Raw genomic sequence first — 25,696 nt, forward strand, 5'->3', positions numbered from 1 at the left:
CTGAGGCATTGCCTGCATTTAAATGTAAATAGCTACATATAACTTTGTAAACTTCAAACACTTATGCACAAATTTTGCAAACAACCATTTTTATTTGCATTATAAGTAATAAAAATGGTTTGTTAAACACACTAACTGTAGAGTCACACGAGGTTGTGCTGAAAATAATGACACCAAGAAAGACAAGGTAAATAGTTTTTAAGGTGAAATATAATGACAAAATCAAAAATAGTCAAAAACGGCCAATTTCAGCATTTCAGCCAGTCTTTCAGCATTGTATCATGTATGTAGCAATTGCACTTTCAAGACATAAATGTATACTTCTTCCTACTCAATTTCAGGCATGTCAGTGCTTGTTAATGCAAGATATATTGTAACACGCTTTTCATTTTAATATGCTTATTTGTCAAAATGATTAAGCATTTTGAATTGTTTTGTTTTGCTTTGTTTTTGTTAAAACACTTTATTTTGTCATATGTTTCTTTTAAATATGCTGTGTTTTTGTGACACTGGAAGTAATGCCAAAGAACTCAACATATCACAACCATTAAGGTTTCACAGCTTTATGTTCATTAATAACATCTCAGTTACCTGGGGGCTAGATGGTAGGATTAAAGTGTTCAAGTGTTGTATGATGATGTGTGATGTTTGTTATACTTAGAGGTCATGTGGCGTAGTTGTGATCTCTGTACTCTCTAGGGTGAGTGGGACCCACCAGTAGCCCTTGCACATGTCCAGGGTGCTGATGGACCTCGAACCACCAATGATTTCCACAAGACCGTCGATTCTCGGCATGGGATACAAGTCCAGCTTACTGACACCATTCACCTTCCTGATATCCAGACAAAACCTAAGGATTCCATCTTGGTCTCTAGCTCCCTATTCAGCACTGGTAGCAGGTGCTCTGGGAGCCTCTGTGCAACCAGGAGTTTCCAAGACAAGGTGCAGGTACACCATAGTCTTGAGTATTGGCTGGGTCAATAGCAACAAAGTCACTTCTTGCTTTACCAGCCAGCAAAGGAATTAGTCGGATGGTTCAAACCGCATGAAGGTCTCAAACATCCTGGCCAGGTTGCAAAAACTTGCCTCTGGGTAAGTGGTTGTTGTGTCAAATCCCAGTTCATTCACAAGAGCACATTCACAAGATACACTCTGATGTACTCCAAACCTGTAGAGGGCGACCATAGGCAAAAGAAGTTGGTGGAACACAAACTCTTGGCAAGTGCTCCTGAAAGGACCATATTCACCTGCTTACCCACTGGAAACGCATGGCATGAAATGTTTGGATGTAGCTCAGTTAGCCCTCTCACCTGCCCCTGGAAACAGGGCATGACCACAGCTCCTGATCAATCAGAAGATGCAACTGACAGGAAAAAACAACTTTGAATGTGGATGATGTCTTGAGGTCATGCCTCTCCATGACCGTTTGTTTGAATTAGTAAGTAAAATGCAGTTTAAGTTGGATGATTTTAGCTATGCTAATTTAAGCTTATGTATTTTGTTGAAACTTTATGTGATCTTAATGGTTAAGTATGTATATTGTTACTTTAATCATTAACTGGTTTGAGAGCCTAGGTTAATTTGAATGACTTTGTTTTGAGAATGGTAACGTAATGGTAATGGTAACATTTATTCTTTAGAAAAACTTTGAGGGAAAATGTTTATTGGAATTTATTTGAGACTAATGCATGTCTTTTCTGTTTATTTTAAAGGTTATCAATCTATTCCATTCCATCATATTCCATCATTCTATTTATGTCCATTGAAACCATCAATCCCAAACCCATCTTCAAGAAAAAAAATCAAACAATATGAAGAATTGAGTTGTCCTTTGCATTCTTCAACAGTTGATCAAGCAGTTTTTTTAAAGTTTGGGCAGAGTTGTGGTCACAAACACACACAGAACTTGACTGTGGTTGAGTCCACTATGGCCTGGAAACCTTTCTCAAAAGTCCCCCCTGTGGCACCCTCTTCTGTGATAGGCTTCTTTTGCTGCTGCTGCTGCTGTTGCTGCTGACATGACTGCTGGACTTTTTGAGCCATCTCAAACTATCCTTTTCTTCTGACACCACCATGTAAGTTTGGTCTAGGGCCAGAGGCAACAAAAGATCAACTAAAAATTAAGATGTTAAAACACGTCATCTTGTCAGATATTTCTTTTAAATATGTGTTTTTTGTGACTCTAGAAGTAATGCCAAACAAAATAACATAACACAACCATTAAAGTTTCACAACTTCATGTTCATTAATCACCAACAGCTCAGCCACCCGCCAGCTAGATTGTAGAATTAAAGTAAGACCAGGGTGGTGGTCCCCCTATTCAAAAAGGGGGACCGGAGGGTGTGTTCCAACTATCAGGGGTTCACACTCCTCAGCCTCCCTGGGAAAGTCTGTCCCATGGTCCTGGAGAGGAGAATTTGGCCGATAGTCGAACCTTGGATTCAGGAGGAACAATGCGGTTTTCGTCCTGGTCGTGGAACACTGGACCAGCTCTACCCTCTGTAGGATGCTTGGGGGATCATGGGAGTTTGCCTAACCAGTTCACATGTGTTTTGTGGACTTGGAGAAGGCATTCGACCATGTCCCTTTTAGCATTCTGTGGGAGGTGCTCCGGGAGTACAGGGTCAGAGGCCCTCTATTAAGGGCTGTACGGTCCCTGTACGAACGGAGCAGGAGCTTGGTTCGCATTGCTGGCAGTAAGCCAGACCTGTTCCCAGTGCATGTTGGATTCCGGCAGGGCTGCCCTTTGTCACCGGTTCTGTTCATTATTTTAATGGACAGAATTTCTAGGCGCAGCCATGGACCGGAGAGGTTATGGTTGGAGAGCTGCTGGATCTCATCTCTGCTTTTCGCAGATAATGTGGTCTTGTTGGTCTCTCGAGCCAGGACCCCCAGCATGTCCTGGGGCGGTTTGCAGCCAAGTGTGAAGCAGCTGGGATGAGAATCAGCACCTCCATGTCCAAGGCCATGGTTCTCGACCGGAAAAAGGTGGCTTGCCCCCTCCGGGTTGGGGGAGAGCTCCTGCCTCAAGTGGAGGAGTTTAAGTATCTTGGGGTCTTATTCACAGGTGAGGGAAGTATGGAGCATGAGATTGACAGGCAGATTGCTGCAGCGGCCGCAGTAACGCAGTTGCTGTATCGGTCTGTCATGGTGAAGAGAGAGCTGAGCCAAAAGGCAAAGCTCTCGATTTACCGGTCAATCTGCGTTCCTACCCTCATCTATGGCCATTAACTTTGGCCATGACCAAAAGAATAAGATCCTGGATACAAGCGGCCGAAAAGAGTTTCCTCTGCAGGGTGGCGGGTCCCTTAGAGATTGGGTGAGGATCTCTGTCACCCAGGAGGAGCTCAGAGTAGAGCCACTGCTCTCACATCGAGAGGAACCAGCTGAGGTGGCTTGTGCATCTGTTTCGGATGCCCTCGGGACGCCTCCCTAGGGAGGTGTTCCTGGCATGTCCCGCTGGGAGGGGACCCCGAGGAAGACCCAGGACACGCTGGAGTTACTATGTCGCTCGGCTGGCCTGGGAACGCCTTGGAGGAGCTGGAGGAAGTGTCTGGGGAGAGGGAAGTCCGGATGTCCCTGCTCAGGCAGCTGCCCCCGCGACCCGGCCCTGGATAAGCAGAAGAAGATGGATGGATGGATGTTGCCTTTCAAAGCACTCAAGGACACTGCACATAACAACAACAGTACAACAAAATCAGGAAATATTTTTGTCCAAATGAAGATAAATAAATAAATAGGAGGATGCAATTACATAGCGCCAGGAGCTAGGCACAGAATTCAGACTCTGTGGTCCTCACTCGTACAAGAATAGTGCAATAGAGAGCAATAGAGAATAGGCAAGTGTGTGATTGTATGATTAGTCTGATACAGAGTAAGCCACATGGAATAAATGCGTTTTCAAGCAAAATTTAAAAATGGAGAGAGTGACAGTAGTGCAAGTGACTGGTGGGAGAGAGTTCCAGAGGATGGGGGCAGATCTGCTGAAAGCTCTTAAACCCCTGGTGGTTAGGTTGGCAGATGGGACAAAGAGCTGGATGGCAGAGGGGGATCGGAGAGTGCAGAAGGGTGTGTGGATATGGATCAGTTCAGGGTGATATGATGGTGCCATATTATGAAGGATCTTGAAAGTGAGGAGTAGAATCATCTCTCCCTCCCCCCTGGCACGCAACCTTGGTGTTATCTTGGACCCCACTCTCTCCTTTGATCCCCATGTCAGCGCCACTGTCAAGACCTTCTACTTCCACCTCCGCCACATCACCAAAATCAGACACTGCCCCTCCCCCCGCTGCTGAATCCCTTATCCACACCTTCATCTCATCATGTCTCAACTACTACAGCTCCCTCCTCACTGGCATCACCTCTAATTCCCTCCATAGACTCCAAACGGTCCAAAACTCTGCTGCTCGCCTCCTCACTCACACCTGGTCCTGTGAACACATCACCTATGTTCTCTACACCCTCCACTGGCTCCCTATCAAACAACGCATTGACTTTAAAATACTCCTCCTGACCTTCAAAGATCTCCATCACCTGGCCCCACCCTACCTGTCTGACCTCCTTATCCCCCATCGCCCTTCCCGAGCCCTCAGATCCTCCTCTCACTCTGACCTTACCACCATCCAGACTCAAAACCTTTGGAGACAGAGCATTCTCCAGATCTGCACCCCGACTTTGGAATTCTCTCGCCCAACCAGTCTGTGACTATCCCTCACTAACCATATTTAAATCCCACCTAAAAACCTACCTCTTCTCACAAGCCTATGATCTTCCCTACCCATAACCTTCTTCATTCCTGCCCTCTCCCCCTGACTCGCCCCTCTACACTCTCCTTCCACTCTCCTCACTCACCAGCCCCCCACACTCTTCAATCCATCCCTGCCACCTTTTGACTAATGTTGTACCTGTCTTTGTCGATTTGTCTGTACCACTGTTATCTACTCCACACCACTACTGCCTTTGTTCCCTGCTGTGCTTTGTGTCTTGTTATTTTTTATTTGCTATCTGTGTATTATCTTTGTTTGCTGTGCATTATCTTTTTTTCACTATCTGTGTACCTGACTCTGTAAGCGACTTTGGGTCCTTGAAAAGCGCTATATAAATTAAATGAATTATTATTATAATTATTATTATTAACCTTAAAATCAATGCAGGATTTGACAGGGAACCAATGGAGTTGCTGCAGGGCTGGAGTGATGTGTTCAGCAGAGGGAGTTCTGGTAATGATATGTGCAGCTCCATTCTGGACCAGTTGGAGTTTATAGAGTGATTTCTGAGGAAGACCACCACTGCTCTTTCAAGAATAGCAGTGCAGATTGGTGTAAGTGAGGGACAGAGACAATTGTTGTTACGTAGATGGAAGTATGCATACCATGTAACATTAATGATGTGGGCTTGAAAGGATAGAGTGGTGTCCAGGATGACACCCAGGCTCCTTACCTGAGGTGATGGAGGAACTGTGGAATTGTTGATGGACAAAGTGTTGGAGAAAGTGTTGCTAGGTGGATCTGGTACCAGTGAGGAAGATCTCTGTTTGGTCACGGCTGAGTTAAGAAAGTTGAGTGAGAACCATGACTTCATTTTCAGTAAGCAGATGGACAGAGCCTGGGGAACACTACTGGAGACTGAAGAATCTTAGGTTCTTGAGTTGAACAAACTGTGTGCGACCAGAACGATGTGATCTGAATCAAGCCCAAGGGATGTCAGTGATTCCAATGCAGGCTAACCAGTCCAGGAGGATGTCATGAGAGACGCCTTCAAAAGCTGTGCTCAGGTCCAGGAGAACCAGAATTGAGAGTAGGCCAGAGTCAGATGCCATCAGGAGGTCATTGGTGAATTTCACCAGGGGTGTCTCAGTGCTGTGGAGGGGATGAAAACCAGACTGAAATTGTTCATAGAGACTGTTGTCAGACGGATGGGTGTTTACCTGAGCTGCAATGGTTCTTTCTAGTATCTTGGAGAGAAATGGTATGTTTGAGATGGGATGAAAGTTGCTCAAATTATTTTGATCTGCACCAGGTTTCTTGCATGTTGGAGTTATTGTAGCAGTCTTCAGTGATGACTGAGAACTGATTGGTTGCTTTGGTGTCTAAGTGTGTGTCGATGTACGCAGACAAGCTATTAAAGTGAGAGCAGACACTTTTCGGGACAGGGTTACTCTTCACAGGAACAACACGTTTTCTAACCATTGTGATGGAAAAATTCCTTTTCATTATGGGTTGATGAATTTTGAACTATTTTGTTGAATATGATTTCTTATGCAAATGTATGAACACCTAACCTCTGCCCTATATGATTGTAATAGAGTCACGAACCAGCCAAAACTCAGATAGAAAGTCGCCTTCTTGTCTCATGTTTTATGTCTGATAATTTTATGCTTCACACAGAGTCCCAGGTCATGCGTCATGAAGTTTTAACTTTATGTCTTGTGTCGATGAGAAGCCTGTCTGATTGGGATAGCTGTATGTACGTATGTGTGTAGCTTAATCACTGCTGGCACTGAGAGTGCTTGTCTCTTCCCCTGACCTTGTTGATATCTGTGTATAAATTGTGAACACTCCTTTACTCGGGGCTCATTCACTCAGCTCATGAATTTGACTGTGTGGTGAGTCCATCTGCAGATGGTTGGATTAAACTTACCGAAAAGACAGACCTGACTTTTATTGACAGAAATTTCCACCACACCATGATGGATAATGTTTCTCAAATAAGAATATTTTTTCTTTCAGGTTTAAATGAAACAAATAACCACAGATTTACTCTCCTCTTTCTTACTTTACTGTGTTACTGTATAATTTTGCTGGTAAATATTTCTGTCATTGTGACCATCATCTTGGATAAAAACCTGCATGAACCAATGTATATTTTCCTATGTACTTTTTGCATGAATGCACTTTATGGGACAACAGGTTTCTACCCCAAGCTTCTCTGGGATCTGCTTTCTCCTGTTCATGTCATCTCTTATCCTGGATGTCTTGTTCAGGCTCAAGTAGGTGGCTCATTCGTGTGCAGTGAACTTACTATTCTCTCAGTCATGGCATATGACAGATATGTGGCTATATGTCGACCACTGGAGTACCACTCTGTCATGTCAAAGCAAATACTCATTATGTTAGTGTGTTACTCTTGGCTAACACCTTTTTGCATAATTGGCATAACTATTTTCCTAACATCTAGACTCAAGTTATGCAGCCCATATATCGACAAATTTTTTTGTGTGAATTGGATGATTGTTAAACTTGCTTGTTTCCCAGCTGAAACTGCTATAAACAGCATAGTTGTATATATCACAGTTATCATTTATTTTTTTCATGGATTTTTCATAATTCTATCCTACATGTATCTCATTAAAACATGTGTAAGTTCTATAGAAAACAGGGCAAAGTTCATGCAAACATGTGTGCCACATTTAATGTCCTTATTCATTTTTCTTGTAACCATTCTTTTTGAATTAATGATTATGTGGTTTGATTCAAAGGATTTCCCACAAACATTTAAAAACTTTGTTTCAATAGAATTTCTTATCATACCTCCCTTATTAAATCCATTAATTTACGGTTTCAAATTGTCCAAAATTCGTAACAGAATTATGGTTGTTCTTACTTTAAAAAATTAAATGACTTCTGTCTTCTATACAGTATTAACAGAACTGACAGTTCTATGTCTAATGTTCTTCCTTGATTTTTTAATGTTTAACCAGCTGTTTGCTCTGGCTATTAGCATTACATGTCAAATCATTTAGAGTGTTTGCATGTTTCGCAAAAGTGAGCTTGTTAATCCTTGAAGAATGTCCTCTAGCTGAAAGGTTCATTTTTTGTCTTATTTGGAAACACTCTTAAAATGATGATTATTAGGTGTTATGCTCTCTATTAGCTTAATTTTGAATACCCACATAATTCACATTCAGCCGATGGTCGACTCAGTTGTTTAGTGATTCCTGTTGTTGAACATATGTGTGCACATCTCAGGTAATTCATGTAAAAACATTCATATTACATCATTAAAGTGTCATTTATCATGCTGTACTGTGTGCAGTAATGTGTCAACATGTATTTAAACTGCAATACAAAAACAATCCTGATCATCAAATGATGAGGATATTAACTATTATTCAAAAGACAAGTATCTGTATAGCCTCAGTCTTTTAGCATGATATCATGTATGTAGCAATTGCACTTTCAAGACCTTTTATCAATCAAGAACGTTCTGTGAACAGAGATGACTTCTTTTTTTTAAAAAAACGTCACCTCGACACAGTTTTCGTGAATTGCTTCTTGCATGAGGCCCATTGTCTGTTACTGAGTTTTTGCTATTGACTCATATGAAATCTTGCAAGACTCTTTCATGCATGTGTGTTTATGCACTGATATGGATTCAGGCAGACAGCACACCTGATATCACTGTAGAGAGAAGTAAAATTAGTCATACCAGCAGCAAGGATGGGGAAAGATTATATTAGATTGCCGTCCAAAGCTAAAATATGAAAAGCGATGTATAGAATAATTACATATGTAATAGTATCTAGTATGTTTAATCCATAATTTTAAATGACCTATCTGTAAGAAAAGGTGATTTTTGAGTTTCTTTCCCAACTGGTCATAAACTGACACTGTGTGATTTTAGTATGGGCTGGTCTGTTGGTCCTAGCGTGTTTCTGTATTTCCTCTTATAAATTTGAAAGTCTGCAGTGCACAATATGTTCATTAGAATAATAACAGCTAAATTAAGACTATCCACATGACAGGCCACACAACATCTTCATGAAACAGGAGGGAGCCTAAAAAACCTACAATGTGATTGTTGTTTAAGAATTTTCTGTACAAATGCCATACATTTCTACATTGTTATTTTCATGTGCTGCATGTGTTTACAGTATATTTCCATGCCCTCAAAATAAGAGTAATGATTAGTTTGTTTGATTTATAAGTGTGTATGTCCCTTTACTGTGTTACTGTATGATTTTGCTAGTAAATATTTCTGTTAATGTGACCGTCATCTTGGATAAATACCTACATAAACCAATGTATATTTTACTATGCACTTTTTCAATTAATTGATTTTATGGGACAACAGGTTTCTACCCCAAGCTTCTCTGGGATCTGCTTTCTCCTGTTCATGTCATCACTTATTCTGGATGTCTTGTTCAGGCCCGAGTCTGTTCTTGCAGTCATGGCATATGACAGATATGTGGCTATATGTCAACCACTATAGTACTACTCTGTCATGTCAAAGCAAAGGCTCATCATGTTTGTGTGTTACTCTTGAGTAACACCTTTTGGTGTTATGGGTATAAATGTTTTTTCTAACATCTACAATAAAGTTATGCAGCCCATATATTGCCAAATTGCTTTGTTTAAATTGGATGATTGTTAAACTCGCTTTTTTCCCAGCACAAACTACAGTTAATGGCATAGTCGTAAACATAAATATCATAATTTATTTAATTCATGCTTTATCCATCATTCTAGCCAACACATATCAAAACATGTACAAATTCTATTGAAAACCAGGCAAAGTTCATGCAAACGTGTGCAACATTTAGCCTCCTTACTCATTTTTTTAAAATAATGATTATGTTTTTTGATTCAAAAGATCTCCCTAAAGCCTTTAAAAACTTTGTTGCAATAGAAACTGTTGTCATATCTCTTAATAAATCCATTCATTTCATTCATTTTCGTTTCAAATTGACCAAAATTCGAAAGAAAATTATGGTTGTATGTGCTTTAAGAAACAAATTACTTCTGTCTTATATACAGTATTAACTCAAAGGCCTCTGTGTGATGTTCCTTCTTAAATTTGCACTGTTTAACCAGCTGTTTGCTGTGGCTGTCAGAGTTACGCGTAATATCCTTAAGACTTTTTGCACATTCATCAAACATGAGCTTGTTAATCCTTGAAGAATGTTTTCAATTTGTTTAACTGAAATTTGCATTAATTTTTGTGAATGTTTTTCTTTTACATGTAGCATGCTGAATCAGATGTAACACTATCTTATTTGGTGATGCTCTTAAAATCATGATATAAGATGGTGTGCTCCTTATTATCTTAATTTTGAATATCCACATTATTTACATTTAGACAATGGTCAGCTCAGTTGAATAGTGTCTTCTGTTGTGAACATGTGTGTGAACATCTCAGGTAATTCATGCAAAAATGTTTAATATACCATTATTGCACACCACACTGTTCACTTCACTTTTTGCATTCATGTATTTTGAAATTAAATGAACCCTCAAATGTTCATAATCCATTTTTGGATTATAAAGGTTTATGTTCATTAATCCCCAAACACCTCAGTCACCCATTGGCAAGATGGTAGGATTGAAGTGATAAAAGTGTTGTATGATGATGTGTGATGTTTGCTATACTTAGAGGTCATGAGGCGTAATTGTGATCTCTTTACTCTCTAGGGTGAGTGGAACCCACCAGTAGCCCTTGCACATGTCCAGGATGCTGATGGACCTCAAACCACCGATTATTTCCACAAGATCATCGATTCTCGGCATGGGATACAAGTCCAGTTTATTGACACCATTAACCTTCCTGATACCCAGACAAAATCTCAGGATTCCATCTTTCTTGGGCAACAAGATGATCGGGCTGCTCCACTCATTGAAAGAAGGTTCAATAATCCCAAATTCCCTCATCACCTCTAGCTCCCTATTAGGCACTGGTAGCAGGTGCTCTGGAACCCTGAAGACAAGCTCATGAATGGGCTAGGGGCCCTTTAGGGTTATGTGGTGGATGACCTCTGTGCGACCAGGAGTTACCAAGACCAGGTGCAGGTACACCATAGTCTTGAGTATTGGCTGGGTCGATAACAACAAAATCACTGCTTGCTTTACCAGACAGCAAAGGAATTAGTCAGGTGGTTCAAACCGCATGAAGGTCTCAAACATCCTGGCCAGGTTGCAAAAACCTGCCTCTGGGTAAATGGCTGTTGTGTCAAATCCTAGTTCATTCACAAGAGCACATTCACGAGATACACTCTGATGTACTCCAAACCTGCAGAGGACGACCACAGGCAAAAGAAGTTGGTGGAACCCAAACTCTTGGCAAGTGCTCCTGAAAGGACCATATTCACCTGCGCACCCACTGGAAAAGCATGGCTTGAAATGTTTGGATGAAGCTCAGTTAGCTCTCTCACCTGCCCCTGGAAACAGGGAATGAAAAATTGAGTTGTCCTTTGCATTCTTCAGTAACTGATCAAGCAGTTTTTCAAGTTTAGGCGGACTTGTGGTCACAAAAACACACAGAACTTGACCGTGGTTGAGTCCACCATGGCCTGGAAACCTTCCTCAAAAGTCCCCCCTGTGGCATCCTCTTCTGTGATAGGCTTCATTTGCTGCTGCTGCCGTTGCTGCTGACATGACTGCTGGCCTTTTTGAGGCATCTTGAACTATCCTTTTCTTCTGACACCACCATGTATATTTGGTCTAGGGTCAGAGGCAACAAAAGTTCAACTAAAAATTAAGATGTTAAAACACTTCATCTTGTCAGATGTTTCTTTTAAATATGTGTTTTTTGAGATTCTGGAAGAAATGCCAAACAAAGTAACTTAACATAACCATTAAAGGTTCACAACTTCATGTTCATTAATCATCAACAGCTCAGCCACCTGCCAGCTAGATTGTAGAATTAAAGTAAATGAGTGCCGTATGATGTGTAAATGTCAGTGGAGTCTGGAAAAGCCTTAAAACCATCTCAGGGCAGAGGAAACCAGATCACCAGGCTGCGGGGGATCAGACATGGGTGAACGACCTGAACCAGTTCTTGAAAAGGTTTGACCAGACACCCATCCCTCCCCAGGCCCAGTCATATCTGCTCCCTTTCCACTGCTTTCCTGTTGCAGACTCCCCCCACTTTCCCCCCTGACATTCACCCATCTCCCCCACCTGACACTAAGCCCGCCTGCTCCAATGTGTCCCTCTCCACCATCCAGGTGGGAAATCAGCTGAGAAAGATGAAGGTGAGGAAGGCTCAGGTCCAGACAGGATCAGCTCCAGGCTCCTCGAGTCCTGTGCACACCAGCTGTGCAGGATTGTGGGATATATCTTCAACATGAGCCTGATGCTGGGAAAAGTGTCACTGCTGCAGGAAAATCTCCTGCATGGCACTAGCACTAAAGATCCATAACCCAACAGACTTCAACAGCTACAGACCAGTTGCTCTCACTTCACACCTTATTAAGACCCTGGAGCGGCTGGTCCTCGTCCATCTACACCCTCTGGTGAGTCTTTTTATGGATCCACTCCAGTTTGCATTTCAACCTGGCATCAGAGTGGACGACGCCATCATCTTTCAACTGGACAGATCACTTTCTCACCTGGAGAAGCCTGGAAGCACTGTGAGGATCATGTTCTTTGATTTCTGCAACTTGCACTTTTGGGGGACAAACTGGAGCTTGCAGGGATGGACCAACACTTCACGTCCTAGATCCTTGACTACCTCACCAACTGGCCACGGTATGTGAGGATTCGGGACTGTGTGTCGGACACAGTTATCTGCAGGCCCCACAGGCACCATTTACCACTTGCAACTCTCTGGCAGCACTAAACTTTCTGCCTGTTCAGACCTTGAATCCAAGATGCCCTTACTTTAGAGTCCCTGGAGTTTCTCAGTTCACAGGCGGACATCATCAACCAGATTTTTCAATTTGGGTAAACCAGGCTTCAAGGGCAACCGCTTGGTTCCTTGATGTCGAACTCAGTTGTTGGGGGAACTGGGCTTATTGGGGCCTTGTTGTGGCCAAGTTTCTGGTCTCTTGCTGGATCACTCAAGGTATTGTGAAGTTAAGATCACCTGCTGAGCACTTAAGGTGGCCGGTCCACACTGGGCAATTTTCTTGTAAGCAGGTTGGCAATGAAGGATGTTCAATTCTTGTCTCTTTCCTTCACTCATCTGCACCATTCTGCTCTCCAAATCATCATAAGCTTTTTCCTAAGGATTTCTCTGCTAGTGGTTGGTGTTTGTCTTCACTGGCCACCTTGTAGTGCTTCTCGAGAGTTCTCAGCTCTTGCCACAACTTTTGTATTTTGATGGCCATACGGTTCTTCTAGGGTTTCTTGCTGTTTCAGTATTACCAAATATCTCAGACGCATCGCTTACAATGATGGATGTCATTGCATACAGTGGTCTGTCAGCATCGCCCTTAGCTGTTCTTTGTATGATTTTGCACACATCATTGTCATACTGCTACAATTCACTCTTGTCGGTTGCTGGAAGCCATTTGATCTGCTATGAAAATACTATGTATGGAGTCTGGGGCGCAGGCTCATAGAGGTCCTAGGCTCTATGAGGTGAGTCCTGGCCATGCTCCTCCTGCCTCCTCTCTGCTCCAGGAACTGGTCCTGTGCTCATTGTGGCCTGATAGATTCTTGCACTCACTGCTACAGACTCAACTTGCATTCATTGTCTGGCCATCTGCATGGGTCAAAGTCCTTGGGTCTGTCCTATTGGGGATCTCATTATCCCTTCCCACTCGGGATCCCCAAGGGATATATCTCCAGAATTTCCCAACTTGTCAAATTCTGACACAATGGATTATAGAACAGGTCAGCTGCTATCTCAAAGCATCGGTTTTGGACAGATTGAGAGTGATGCTCAAAAATCACTTCTTTTATTTTAGAATTATGTCCTTTAATAATTGCGACACCTCAGTGATATATTACCATGCCTGTTTAATTTTTTAGTTGAATGACTTTGTCGGATTATGTCATCCTCACTACAGTGCAGGAACTGCAGCTGTACAATTAGTTAAATTCTTACTTGCAAATGATGACATGATTCGTAGTAAGCTTTAGTTGCTGTTTATTGTGGCTCTTCTACATCAACTTACACGGACAGAGTGAGAACTGTAAAAAGACAAAATTCACATTCAAGTCACTATTTTACTCAGCGACATGTGCTTTTCCTCAAAGTAAATATTAAATAAATTATTTTTAAGACAAACCCATTAAATGCCTTTTCATATAATAATTTTTAAAATTAATTTATGCATCCAGCTATGAAACTATTTACTTATAACATTTACAGTGTGGATCATACACAATGAACACAGAAAGACACATGTGCAGATTCACCTGGCTCCCTCAAACTATTAACAGGAAATGAACTTTGAACCTGTAACTTTCTAAGCAAGACACATTTCAAAATAAAATTCTTTCAAAATGCAACCACATTCAAATGTATGCCTTAAATGCAACACACAGTCTGTTTGTTTCTCCTGTGGCATCCGGAAGGTGTTGTTCCTCTGTCCTGTACTGCCAATATCACTCCATGTTTCTTAGCATCTTGTTGGCCCTAGCGTCCTTCTGTATTTCCGCTTTACCATGTAAATATCTGAAGTGCACAATATGAGACATGTATTAACTAGTAAGACCAACATTTTGACTGTCCTCACAACAGGCTGTTGTAAAACATCTCTGTGAACCTGAGCAGGGAGGTAGTTTATTTTCAGTGCCTTACTAGCATGAATAGCCTACAATATGATGAATAAATCATTTTACATTTTGAAATTAAACACAATTTGAACATTGTTAGAGTTTTCTGCTTTCCCAGTTCTATATTGTTATTGTAATGAGCTTTTTACAGTAGATTGCAACATCCTGAAATTAAGAAGTAATTAATTAGCACGTGTGCCGATGTAGTCATACAAGATATTAAAAAGTGAGGAGAGAGAGACACAGACACTGTTAGGGACAGAGTTACCTCTCACAGGAAATACACAGTTTTCTAACCATGATGGATAATGTTTCTCAAATAACGATGTTTTTTCTTTCAGGTTTAAATGAAACAAATAACCACAGATTTACTCTCTTCTTTCTCACTTTACTGTGTTACTGTGTGATTTTGCTGGTAAATATTTCTGTTATTGTGACCATCATCATGGATAAAAACCTGCATGAACCAATGTATATTTTAATATGTGCTTTTTCCATGAATGGACTTTATGTTACAACAGGTTTCTACCCCAAGTTTCTCTGGGATCTGCTTTCTCCTGTTCATGTCATCTCTTATTCTGGATGTCTTGTTCAGGCTCAAGTAGGTGGCTCATATGTCGCCAGTGAGCTGTCTATTCTTGCAGTCATGGCATATGACAGATATGTGGCTATATGTCGACCACTGGAGTACCACTCTGTCATGTCACAGCAAAGACTCATTTTGTTAGTGTGTTACTCTTGGATGACACCTTTTTGCACGATTGGTATAAGTACATTTCTAACATCTAGATTAAAGTTATGCAGCCCATATATCCACAAGTTCTTTTGTGTGAATTGGATGATTGTCAAACTTGCTTGTTCCCCAGCACAAACAAGAGTTAATGGCATATTTGTATACATAATTATCATTGTTTATTTAATTCATGCTTTATTCATAGTTCTATCCTACATGTATCTCATAAAAACATGTTCAAATTCTATAAACAACAGGGCAAAGTTCATGCAAACATGTGTGCCACATTTGATCTCCTTACTCATTTTTCTTGTAACTATACTTTTTGAAATAATGATTATGCGCTTCGATCCAAACAATTTCCCTCAAACCTTTAAAAACTTTGTTGAGATAGAAACTCTTGTCATACCTCCCTTAATAAATCCATTAATTTATGGTTTCAAATTGACTAAAATTCGAAACAGAATTCTGGTTGTTCTTACTTTAAAAAAAAAAAAAAAAAATCCTTTTGTCCAGTATTAAAGAAACTTACAGGGCTATGTCTAATGTTCTTCCTTAAATTTGCACGGTTTAAGCAGCTATTTGCTGTGGCTGTTAGAGTTACATATAATATCCTCAAGACTGTTTGCACTTTTAGCAAAAGTAAGTTTGTTAATCCTTGAAGCATGTCTTTTTAGCTGAACGTTTCATTTCATTTAACTGAAATTGGCATTCATTTTTGGGAATAGGAATTTTTTTACATATTGGATGCAGATTCATATATATTGCTATCTTATTTTGAGATGCCCTTAACATGATGATAATCAGGTGTTGTGCTCTTTATTAGCTTAATTTTGAATGTCCACATTATTCACATTTAGCCAACGGTCGACTCCGTTGTATAGTGATTCCTGTTGAACGTGTGTGCACATCTCAGGTAATTCATACCATTAAATTGTCATTAATCATGCTGTACTGTACTGCAATACAAAAACCATCCTGCTCCTTTATATATAGAAGTCCTTAAAACAAAAGGTCAGCTTGACACAGTTTTCAAAGAGCTGGGCTGCTCAGCGAACAAGTTACAACAAATTCCGGCTGGTAAGTCTGTCTCACTTACCACTGTGGAAACTGACAGCATACATGCTGAGCTAACAGTCAGTCCCAGAGCAAAGAACTGCATGTTCATAGATGGAAGTTTAGACCTACTGAGTCGGTGTCAGCATGTTCTATAAAGAGCTGAAGTCATGGTGTCACATCCAGAGGTTGACCACTCAGAATTGTTAATAATATTTGAAACAATGCTCAGTTACACACAGAGATGAATACAACCAGGATCGTCCCTTTGTGCCACAGATCATCAATTCATATCCAGTTCTGAGGACTTGTTGCGGATAGCAGATTTTAGTGTACTTTCTAATTCAGTGGGTGTTAAACTTTGTACAGAAAAAAAACAACAAAAAAAGACATGAGTAGTTCTCATGTGCTTATTTTCAAGCAGTAATTGATTTTCTTTTTTAGCAGCTAGTTAGTGATCCAACAATAACTCTAGGTTAAAAACATTTTCTGCAGTTGATACAGAACTAACAGAATTCTGGTTGTCATTACCTCAAAAACTAAATAACTTCTGTGTTACATTAAGTAAACCTACAGTCCTATGTTGATGTTATGGTGTATCATGCTGTACTGTGTGCAGTGCTGTGTCTACATGTATTTATACTGCAATACAAACAGAATCCTGCTCTTTATTTCAAAGTCTTGATAATTACATGGATCATACACTGATGAGGATGCTGACACTTTCAAGACATTTTCTTCAATTCTTTCCTTCCTTCTGTTCAGCAGCTTGGCTTCTAACTGGTTTTAACAGACATCAACGCATTACTCCAGTATTAGCTTCCCTCCATTGGTTCAAGTTATTATCTCATTTGTCTGTGCTGATCTGTCTATACTTTCAGTCATGTCATATGACAGATACAGTATGTGGCTATGTCAACCACTAGAGTACCACTCTGTCATGTCAAAGCACAGACTCATAACATTAGTGTGTTTCTCTTGGCTCATGCCTTTTTCATTGTAGCCGCAAATATTTTGCTAATGTCTAGATTAAAGTTATGTAGCCCATCTATCACCAGATCTTTGTGTGAGACTTGGACAATTCTTAAACTTGCTTGTTTCCCACTCACGTTAGCAGTAGCATCTCTGGCGCGCTGCCGTCATGGCAGACAAAAAGTGTTGACTAACAGGAAGGAGAGAAATGGTGGACCTCCTACCTGTTTGGTCGCACTTGGGGATCACCACTTGTTGTCTGCCATGATGGTGGCGCACTGGAGATGCTACTGCTAACATCAGTTGTCCAAAAACAGTCTTTTTAGTAAACTCTGTGTACACAAACAATGTTCTCAATGCTCGTGTTCATGTGTAGAGACCCTGGTGATACTACGAGCAAAGTTTCATGTTGTGTCGAGCCTTCTTAGTGTTTTAAAAATAGCAATTTTGATGTTAGTGTAAGACTGCCCCTGCACTCCATTGAAAATTAGCTTGCCCCAATTCAAAGCTACGGTAAATCTTTAAAGTGCCTCTTTTGTCATAATTGTGCATTTACACGAAGGTTTGACTCATAAGCATTCACAAATAAAGCCTAGGTTGCTTTTTGGAGAGAGTTTCACTTTAAGGAAGCTTAAAGTCCTATTTCTGGTGTTCTTCCTTAGATGTGCACTGTTTAACCTGCTGTGGCTGTTGGAGTTATAAGTGACATCCTCAAGATTTTTGTGCACTTTTAGCAAACTTGAGCTTGTTAATCCTTGAACAATGTCTTTCTAGCCGAAAGGTTCATTTCCTTTAACTGAAAAATGCATTGACTTTTTGGCAGGCAAATTTAGATTTTTATATATATATATATATATATATATATATATATATATATATATATATATATATATATATATATATATATATATATATATATATATATATATATTGTTATCTTATTTGGTCCTAATAATGATGATGAGAAGTGTGGTGCTCTTTTTTTGCTTTATTTTGAATATCCACATTATTCACATTTAGCCAATGGTGCACTCAGTTGTATAATGATTCCTGTTATTGAACATCTCAGGTAATTCATGCACAAATTTTTGATATGACATTATTATTATTTTTGTTATTATTGTTGTTATTATTATTATTTGATCATGCTGTACTGTGTGCAATGATGTTTCTATGTGTATTTATACTGCAAAGCAAAAAACATCCTGCTAATTTACTTCCAAGTCTTTATAAATACATGGATCACCAACTGAGAAGAATGCTGACTTTTTGCAAAGAACATGACGCTTTATGGCCTCAGTCTTTTAGCATGACATCATATATGTAGCAATTGCATTTTTACGACATTTTCTCTATCAAGAACTGTTCTTCCAACAGAGAAGTCATTTGAAACAAAAAGTCATCTTGACACAGTTTTCAACGATTAAGAAATGTGCTACTTAGCGAGTAAGCTACAAAATAAATATGACAAAGTTGTTTATATATCTCTGTGTGCAACTGAGCATTGTTTCAAATATTATTAACAATTCTGATGGGTAAACCTGCATTCAATAACATAAGATACTCTGGACGTGACGCCTTGACCACCAACATCCAGTTCTTTGCTCTGGGATTGACTGTTAGCTAAGCGTGCATGCATGCAGTTTCCACTGATAATTGTGACAGACTTACAGTGAGAATCTGGGTGAAACATCTGGGTAAAACATGAAAGGGTCACTGTCCTGGGAAAGGCATGATCAACGCAGACATCAAGGGGTCATTCTTTTGGGAACAAAGTATTAACAACTGTAGTAAAAATATGTAACCCCTATTTTCTTCTGTTGAAGTCGGAAACATTCCTAAGACTACAGAGAACACTCAATATCTTCTCTCCATGCTGCATGTATTAAAGAGATCTGATTCATCACCATGAGTCTAAATTTCTTTGGAGAATTAGCAACTCTCTACCTAAACAAGGAGAATTTCCCTCACAGCAGTTGCTCGTGTTTAACCAGCAACTGATTAGTAGCTAGCCAGCTACCTAACATTAACTCTTAGTTGGTTGAAAAGATTGTCTCTAGTTGAGTTTCTGTTGTTGACTGATATGAAACATTGCAAGGGTCTTGTACGCATGTATTCATTTATATTCATTCAAGCAGACTACAAGCAAACTGCATATAATTTTAGTTGATGAGAACAGAACAGTAAACTTAGGCTGGCAGCATCAATGGGCAGCCAAATATAAAATACGAAGAGCTATCATAGGAATAATTTCGATATAGAATAGGATAAAAACAATAGAATATAGCGTGTTTCTGTATTTCCTCTCTTAAATTAGAATTTCTGCAGTGCACGATAAGAGACATGCATTAAATAAACCACGGTCAAAATTTAGACTGGCCACACAACAGGTCGCTCTAAAACATATTTGTCAAATCGTAAATAGTTTACTGTCAGTGCCTTCATAGCATGAATAGACTACAGTGTACTAAAGGAATCCTTTTCCAAGTGATGAAAAATATACATTTCAAAATTGTTGGAGAATTCATGCTTTCCAAATGCCATGAAGGTCTATATTGTTATTTCCATGTGCTGCAACTACAGTAGACTGCATCATCCTGAAAATAAGAGGGTTGATTGGTTGGTTTGGTTTCTAATGGTGAGTGTTGATGTCGTCAGACAAGATCTTAAAAAGTGAGGAGAGAGAGCAGACACTGTTAGTGACAAAGTTACTCTTCACAGGAGCAACATGTTTTCTAACCATGATGGATAATGTTTCTCAAATAACAATGTTTTTTCTTACAGGTTTAAATGAAACAAATAACCACAGATTTACTCTCTTCTTTCTCACTTTACTGTGTTACTGTGTGATTTTACTGTTAAATATTTCTGTTATTGTGACCATCATCATGGATAAAAACCTGCACGAACCAATGTATATTTTAATATGTACTTTTTGCATGAATTCACTTTATGGGATAACAGGTTTCTACCCCAAGTTTCTCTGGGATCTGCTTTCTCCTGTTCATGTTATTTCTTATTCTGGATGTTTTGTTCAGGTTCAAGTAATTGCCTCATTTGCCTTCAGTGAGGTGTCTATTCTCGCTGTCATGGCATATGACAGATATGTGGCTATATGTCGACCCCTGGAGTACCACTCTGTCATGTCAAAGCAAAGACTCATTACATTAGTCTGTTTCTCTTGGATGACACCTTTTTGCATTGCAGGTATTAATGTGTTTCTAACATCTAGATTAAAGTTATGCAGCCAACATATTGCCAAACTTTATTGTATGAATTGGATGATTGCAAATCTTGCTTGCTTCCCAGCTGAAACTGCTGTTAGCAGTATAGTTGTATACATAACAATAGTCTTTTACTTATTTCATGTTATATTCATAGTTCTGTCCTACATGTATCTAATTAAAACATGTGCAAATTCTGTTGAAAACAGGGCAAAGTTCATGCAAACATGTGTGCCACATTTAACCTCCCTACTCATTTTTCTTTTTAATGTACTTGCTGATGTCATGTTCATGCGATTTGGTTCAAAAGATTTCCCTCAAGCCCTTAAAAACTTTGTTGCAATAGAATACCTTGTCATACCTCCCTTAATAAATCCATTAATTTATGGTTTCAAACTGACCAAAATTCGGAATGAAATTCTGGTTGTTCTTACTTTCAAAACTAAATGACTTTTGTCCCATATATTTTAAGGAAACTTCAAGTCATATGTCTTATGTTCTTCTTTTAAACGCACTGCTTATCCAGGCTGCTGTACTGAGGTTACATATAATATCCTCAGGTGGTTTTGCACATTTAGCAATTGTGAGCTCAGTAATCCTTGAACAACATCTAGTTAACCTAAAGATTTAATTTTGTTAAACTCAAATTTGTGCTCATATGTGTGAATGTGCTTTTTCCTTTCTGTAGATTTAAGATTGCTGAATCATATGCATGGGTTAGGGTTAGGGTTAGCTTTGATGTTTGCTTGATATTTGTTGTCACTTTTTAAGTGATGATGATAACGTGTTGTTGTGCTCTTAATTTGCATGTTCACATTAATGTTCACGAAAATGTACAAGGTCAAGTAAGGCATGATAGGACACATGTATTAGACTAATAAAAGTTACATTTAGACAGGCTGTTCTCAAACGTCTTTGTGAAACCGGAGCGAGGAGCTAGTTTATTGTCAAAGCCTTGTTAGCATAAATAGCCAACAGTGTGCAAAGAAATAATTTTCCATGTAATAAGAATTATACATTTAATGGTAGTTAAAAACTTCTGCTCTCCATGTGCGATAATGTTCGCTATTGTTATTGTCATGTGCTGCATTTACAGTAAATTGCATCACCCTGAAAATAAGAAGATCAGTTGATTGGTTGTTTTAATTTCTAAGCTATGTCGATGTAGTCAGACAAGATATTAAAAAGTGAGGAGAGAGAGCAGACACTGTTAGTGACAGAGTTACTCTTCAGTGGAGCAACACTTTTTCTAACCATGATGGATAATGTTTCTCAAATAACAATGTTTTTTCTTTCAGGTTTAAATGAAACAAATAACCACAGATTTACTCTCTTCTCTCTCACTTTACTGTGTTACTGTGGGATTTTGATAGCAAATACCTCTGTTATTGTGATCATCATCATGGATAAAAATCTGCATGAACCAATGTATATTTTCCTATGTACTTTTTGCATGAATGGACTTTATGGGACAACAGGTTTCTACCCCAAGTTTCTCTGGGATCTGCTTTCTCCTGTTCATGTCATCTCTTATTCTGGATGTCTTGTTCAGGCTCAAGTAATTAAGTCATTTGTCTGCGCTGATGTGTCTATTCTTTCAGTCATGGCATATGACAGATATGTGGCTATATGTCGACCTCTGGAGTACCACTCTGTCATGTCACAGCAAAGACTCATTATGTTAGTGTGTTACTCTTGGTTAACACCTTTTTTCATCATTGCCGCAAATATTTTCCTAACATCTAGATTAAAGTTATGCAGCCCATATATGGCCAGATTTTTTTGTGTGAATTGGACGAATCTTGCTTGTTTTCCAGCTGAAACTGCTGTTGACAACATAGTTCAATACATAACAATTATTATTTATCTATTTCATGGTATATTTATAGTTCTATCCTACATGTATCTCAGTAAAACATGTGCAAATTCTATAGAAAACAGGGCAAAGTTCATGCAAACATGTGTGCCACATTTAATCTCCTTACTCGTTTTTCTTGTAACTCTGCTTTTTAATGTTGTTATTATACGATTTGGTTCAAAAAATCTCCCCCCAGCCTTTAAAAACTTTGTTGAAATAGAAATTCTTGTCATACCTCCCTTATTAAATCCATTAATTTACGGTTTTAAATTGACCAAAATTCGGAACAGAATTGTTGTTGTTCTTACTTTAAAAAATAAATGACTTTTGACCCATATATATTAAGGAAACTTCATATGTCTAATGTTCTTTGTACTGTTGTACTGAGGTTACATATAAAATCCTGTTGGCAGTTACGAGACCTCAGCCGGGGGGGTGATTTGCCTCAAAGATATGGACTTTCAGCAAGAAGGGAAAGGCAAGCCATGGAAAGACCCGACCCTCTCCATCTCACCTTAACAATTTTAGTAGTTCTAACCAGGCTTCAGCTCTTTTAGATTAATTGGTTATTTAAAGTTTTGTGGTTTATCAATAACTATTTTTGATAATGACTGATTGTAACTGAAATAAGTTTTGCACTGTATGCTTTGCCCTTGCTTAAGTCTATGCAATAAAACCTACATAATATACAGTGTTGGGGAGACTTAAACTACATGTATTTGAACTGCATAGCTTAACTACAATTTGCTGTAACTTGCTGGTAGTTAAACTACATTCATATTGTGTGCTTCAACAAGTATCTCAACCTAGCATCCAACCTAGCACTATACCAAGTGCTCAGATCATTTAGAGGAGAGCTGCCATAACAGGCACAATGGCTATTCATGTCAGGTGCCAAACCAGAGGGAGCAGGGTAGACGTTCGGATTCAGGCAGTTAGAAGCTAGGCGATAATAAAACAAAACTCAATCACCTAATTTACAGAACAACTCCCAATTAACGGGATTAACAAAATATGATCCAGGGTGAACCCAAACACACACTCAAAAATAATAGAACAGGATCCACACATGTATACACTCATTCTCACTCATCAAAAGGGGGACAGTCCCCAGTCAAATGCAATAATTGTACCCGGCTCACGGCGTTCGGCCAAACAATCATCCTGTGCAAAGCGAAGTGGCAGCGAAACTCTGATGGCCGCAGGAGAACGGTGTGAAGGCAAACAGCAGCAGATACGAATGATAAACGTAGTGTTAACAAAACACAAAGCAGCAGCGGCCCAATGAGGTAGTTACAGTCAGTGCGTTTACATGCGCAGCTTAGTCGGATTACAGCCATAGTTCGACTATGCTGCTCAATCAGACAACTGCAATTATCCGAGTATACATGCCGGTGAGAAAATCGGATTATTGAGCCGGAGCATGTCATAACCCAGTACGCTAGGTGGCGCTGTACCCATTTCAACTAGTGGTAACAGAAACACCTCCGGCTGACCTCTTTATGTCACCAGCTGCCTTGTCATTCAAGAAAGATGGCGTAGGAAGTGCAGGACAAAGCTACATCTTTGATATGGTGTACATGATAATTACACAAACTAGATGCACAATTGCGCTCTTTCTTGCGGTGATTTCAGAGGAAAGATGCCTCCGCCGCCGTCCGTCTCCTTCCAGCTCACGGCCCCTGGGAAACATCTCGCGCCTGTGCAGAACGCAAAATCTGATCCGATCTGATGGAACATCTACATGCAGGAGTAATGCGACTATCAATCGAATAATCTGGGTGCTTTAATTCGATTATGAGAAATCCAATCTGGTCAGATTTTAGTCAGACTAAGGTGTATACGTGCATCTTAACGATCCGATCATAGTCGGACTAACCCAGTAATTTGGTTTTCTTAAGTGTCATGTAAATGCACTGAGTGACACCTAAATGAGGAAAACTCCATTAGCACTGGCTAAGTATCTTAAAAATGATGAGGTTGCATGTTACACTATACCTACCTTTTTAGAAGCAACAGACACTCACACATTCACAAGAGGAAGAGGGGAAAAAGGACTCCAGGCAGGCGCCAGCATTACCTGTGACCACACTAGCATAAGCCACCTAGTAGCATCAACCACAACGCAGAGAGAGAGGTGACACTTACCACCACCTGACAATCACACCAGCACAAACAGGGGGCATGGAGCAGCACACAACCTCGCTACAACACAACACAATGTCTTCAGCATCCTGATCAAATAAAGTAGCCAGCGAGGTGGATCAGCGTGCGGCCATACCTGTCGGGCGCACAACCTCTGTCCCGGAAGTGACGCAGGTGCCGAGGAGAGCACAGAGGAAGAACTGTTAGGCGGACTACTGCTTTTGTACCGGCCCACACCAATGCATAGCCGAAATGAGGAATGGAAACAATAGTAACCAAATGTAAACAAAAAGAGCAAGGGGGAAAACAAGACAAAATGCTTAGCCTGCTACAGTGAAAATTAGGTAATCTATGCAATCCAAGACGCAGGGATAGACTGGGTATGATGGATCCCACCTGATCAGACAAAACACCTGGAGGGTAGGGTAAAGGACCTGACAGCACTTGGAAACACCCTCAAAGCCAGAAGGGCAGAAGTTCCAACTCCTTGACGGTGTGGATCAGACAATATGCAGAGACCTGCGCCTGTCAACATACAACAGTACTGAAGATATATTTAGAGTACTTCAAAACAGGTATGGAAACATGCCAACAATTGCCTTGGAAATAATTGAGGACCTGGAGAGGATCCCCTTTCACACCAGCCAAGGAAGGTGATTGACCTAATTCAAGCTGTAGAAAAGGCCCTGAATGACCTCACTGAGCTTTAAAGCACTGGAGCCATCAGGAATCCCCTGGTGATCAGAGCCATGCAGAGAAAACTGCCAGACAGTATGAAGAGAGACTGGCTCACATTCATGGTCAATCCAAGAAATGGAGTCACACCTGACAATCACTTTGACAGCCTTCTTACATTCTTAAAGACTCAAGAGGACATTCTAGAGAAACTAGATCAACTTTGTGTAAGTGGAAGTCTGAAAAGAAGCCTACTTGCCTTGAAAAGAAGTATGCCTCAAAGTCAAAGGTCCCTGGATCTCCACTGGGTCCAGTTCTTCCAAGCAGAAGTGAATTTGGGTTGACATATTCTACACAGCCCTCCCAGCTCTCAGTCCTGGCATCAATAGGTCTTTCATTGGCGAGGTCGGAAGCCATATAAAGGAAGGTTTAAAACTCAACCCATGTGAAGACTCCATTACCTCCAAGATTGTGCAAATTCCGCTTCACGACACGGACAGCAGCTTCAGCGGCTCCCTTCCTGTGAGGCCATTCTGCTGGATGGATTTTCCTGCTCCATTCTCTGCTGTGTTTGGAGGCTTCATTTTCAAGC

At 40.1% G+C, this 25,696-nt stretch overlaps 4 protein-coding genes across 4 annotated transcripts; all 4 read left to right on the top strand.

Annotated features, from left to right (window-relative positions):
- The first annotated feature begins 6,685 nt into the window (after nucleotides 1–6,685).
- On the top strand, nucleotides 6,686–7,615 carry LOC119026151 (olfactory receptor 142-like). The gene has a single exon (XM_037110311.1). It carries the CDS (start codon nucleotides 6,686–6,688, stop codon nucleotides 7,613–7,615), a length of 930 nt encoding a protein of 309 aa, XP_036966206.1.
- Nucleotides 7,616–14,739: 7,124 nt separating this feature from the next.
- LOC119026159 (olfactory receptor 142-like) lies at nucleotides 14,740–15,696 on the top strand. The gene has a single exon (XM_037110318.1). It carries the CDS (start codon nucleotides 14,740–14,742, stop codon nucleotides 15,694–15,696), a length of 957 nt encoding a protein of 318 aa, XP_036966213.1.
- Nucleotides 15,697–19,943: 4,247 nt separating this feature from the next.
- On the top strand, nucleotides 19,944–20,876 carry LOC119025971 (olfactory receptor 142-like). The gene has a single exon (XM_037110018.1). It carries the CDS (start codon nucleotides 19,944–19,946, stop codon nucleotides 20,874–20,876), a length of 933 nt encoding a protein of 310 aa, XP_036965913.1.
- An 805-nt stretch (nucleotides 20,877–21,681) lies between these two features.
- Nucleotides 21,682–22,608, top strand: LOC119026043 (olfactory receptor 142-like). Its single transcript, XM_037110127.1, has one exon. It carries the CDS (start codon nucleotides 21,682–21,684, stop codon nucleotides 22,606–22,608), a length of 927 nt encoding a protein of 308 aa, XP_036966022.1.
- The last annotated feature ends 3,088 nt before the right edge of the window (nucleotides 22,609–25,696 follow it).

This window comes from Acanthopagrus latus, chromosome 9 (genome assembly GCF_904848185.1).
Source record: "Acanthopagrus latus isolate v.2019 chromosome 9, fAcaLat1.1, whole genome shotgun sequence".
Classification (NCBI taxonomy): domain Eukaryota; kingdom Metazoa; phylum Chordata; class Actinopteri; order Spariformes; family Sparidae; genus Acanthopagrus; species Acanthopagrus latus.

Bases quoted from the DNA above. Each gene is read 5' to 3' on its own strand.
- LOC119026159 (XM_037110318.1), top strand. From the start codon at position 14,740: ATGATGGATAATGTTTCTCAAATAACGATGTTTTTTCTTTCAGGTTTA.
- LOC119026043 (XM_037110127.1), top strand. From the start codon at position 21,682: ATGATGGATAATGTTTCTCAAATAACAATGTTTTTTCTTTCAGGTTTA.
- LOC119026151 (XM_037110311.1), top strand. From the start codon at position 6,686: ATGATGGATAATGTTTCTCAAATAAGAATATTTTTTCTTTCAGGTTTA.
- LOC119025971 (XM_037110018.1), top strand. From the start codon at position 19,944: ATGATGGATAATGTTTCTCAAATAACAATGTTTTTTCTTACAGGTTTA.